The following is a 1,760-nucleotide window of genomic DNA, read 5'->3' as shown; positions in this document are numbered from 1 at the left end:
ATAGATAGATAGATAGACAGAATTAAGATAGATCTGGAGTAGTGTAGGTTTGTTTGGCTGTGAGAGTATGTATGTGCACGATGAAGAAGAGTGAGAAGAAAAGTGAGAGACATCGAGACTCCTCAGATCTCTTTCATGGAAGAGAGCCTGTCNNCTCCTCTTCTTTTCTTTTTCTTTTCTTCTTTCCTGCTTTTCATCTTTCATTAGCTTTCTTCTATGTATATTCTTTCTGTCTTTCCTTTCTTCTTCCTTCGTTCTGTCGAAATAGAGACATACTTCTTTCCTCTCTCTCTTCTTTTCACTCTAGCTATAATGGCGATAAGTAGCTATCTCTCTACACGCCTTAGCTTCTTCTCTTCTTGAATGGCGAAAAAGAAGAACACTGTGTCTCTCTTTCTCTTTCTCCTTCTCCTCCCTTTCCTTCATCTCTCCCTCTTTCCTCCCAAGGTCGCTTCACACTCATCTTCTCTACCTGCTGCCCTTGTTCTTTCTTTCTCATCTTCATCTTCTTTATCTTCTTCTTTCTATTCTTACTCTTCTCTCCATTCTCCACGTGTATCTGATCGTGAATTGGACCTTCATGCTCTTCTTTCTTTCTCCTTGGGTTCTCCTCAAGAAAGGAACGTCTCGGCGACACCCCCATCCTTCTCATGTATTCTATTGTTTCTTTCTCAAAGCTCCTCTTTTCCGATCTCTCCTTTCCACTCTCTTCCTCTTCTACCTCTCCTGATAGTAGAGGATTCTTATGCATCTTCTTGATCTTCAAGTCACCGTTGGTCTTCTTCTTCTTTTTCTCCTCGTTTTTCTTTCTTTCTCTTTCTCCTTCTTCTTCTTCGTCTTCTTCTTCTTCTTCTCTTCCTCCATGATCGATGCATCCTCTGCCTTTCGTCTCATTCAAATCATAGATCTTCTTCTTCTCGTTCTTCTTTTTCTTCTTTTTCTTCTTCTGGTGCTCGCTAGATTTCTCTTGCACGGCATGTCTATTCTTCTCTCCTTCCTTCGACCGCACATCTTGAGAAGGTCTCATTGAAAGATCTCTTCTTTCTCCTCTAAATGAAGAAGAAGATCGAAAAGAGGCGGGGGTGTGATGAGGCTGAGGATAACGATGTGAAGAGAAAGAAGGAGAAGAAGAATAGTCTCCTTGGTCTCCTTCTCTTCCTCTATCTCTCCTTCTTTCATCTCTTTTTCGATATGAAGCATGAGAAGAGTTTCCGAAAGAGAAAGAAGAAGAGGAAGAAGAGCTGAAGCGTCTTCTGCCTGATCCCGGGTCCTCCAGTGAGATTCCTTGATGCGAATGATAAGAAGAGCAGGAGCGATACGTATGTCCATATACACCGCATCGGCAACAGAAGAGTTGCAAAACACGGACAGGGGGCTCACGACACTCGATATGACCTCTCTTCCCGCAAGATATACACCTCACAATAGAGCGATCCACGAAATGGATACAAGACGAAGAAGAAGAAGAGCGACTTTCCTTACGATCTTTCTTCTCTGTTTCTCTTTCTATCCTTCTCTCTTTTTGTCCTACAAGACTCACGTCTTGTTCATCTTCGTCTGTTTGGGCGTTGGTCTTCGAGAGATAGAAAGGAAGCTCTCCTCTTAAGCTCTTCTCAAGCATAAAAAGAGGACAGTCGCTATCTCCATGACCGTATGCTGTACACATTCTACAGAAGAGAAACCTCTGACTGCATGAAGAATAGCTATGACCCGACGTGAAGCAACCGTAGCAAATCATTTCCCTTTCTCGTTCTTTCTCT

General features: G+C 42.7%; 1 protein-coding gene across 1 annotated transcript; it reads right to left on the bottom strand.

Moving 5' to 3' along the window:
- Positions 1–154: 154 nt before the first annotated feature.
- Positions 155–1,677, bottom strand: CSUI_005571 (uncharacterized protein). Its single transcript, XM_068065743.1, has one exon. It carries the CDS (start codon positions 1,664–1,666, stop codon positions 344–346), a length of 1,323 nt encoding a protein of 440 aa, XP_067922279.1. The 5' UTR covers positions 1,667–1,677; the 3' UTR covers positions 155–343.
- Between the last annotated feature and the right edge of the window lie 83 nt (positions 1,678–1,760).

The sequence above is a fragment of the Cystoisospora suis genome (assembly GCF_002600585.1).
Source record: "Cystoisospora suis strain Wien I chromosome Unknown contig_2679, whole genome shotgun sequence".
NCBI lineage: Eukaryota > Apicomplexa > Conoidasida > Eucoccidiorida > Sarcocystidae > Cystoisospora > Cystoisospora suis.
Note: the sequence above shows the minus strand (reverse complement) of the source record. Positions and strands in the feature narration are given on the sequence as shown.

Excerpts from the sequence above, each read along its gene's own strand:
- CSUI_005571 (XM_068065743.1), bottom strand. The coding sequence starts at position 1,666 with ATGTGTACAGCATACGGTCATGGAGATAGCGACTGTCCTCTTTTTATG.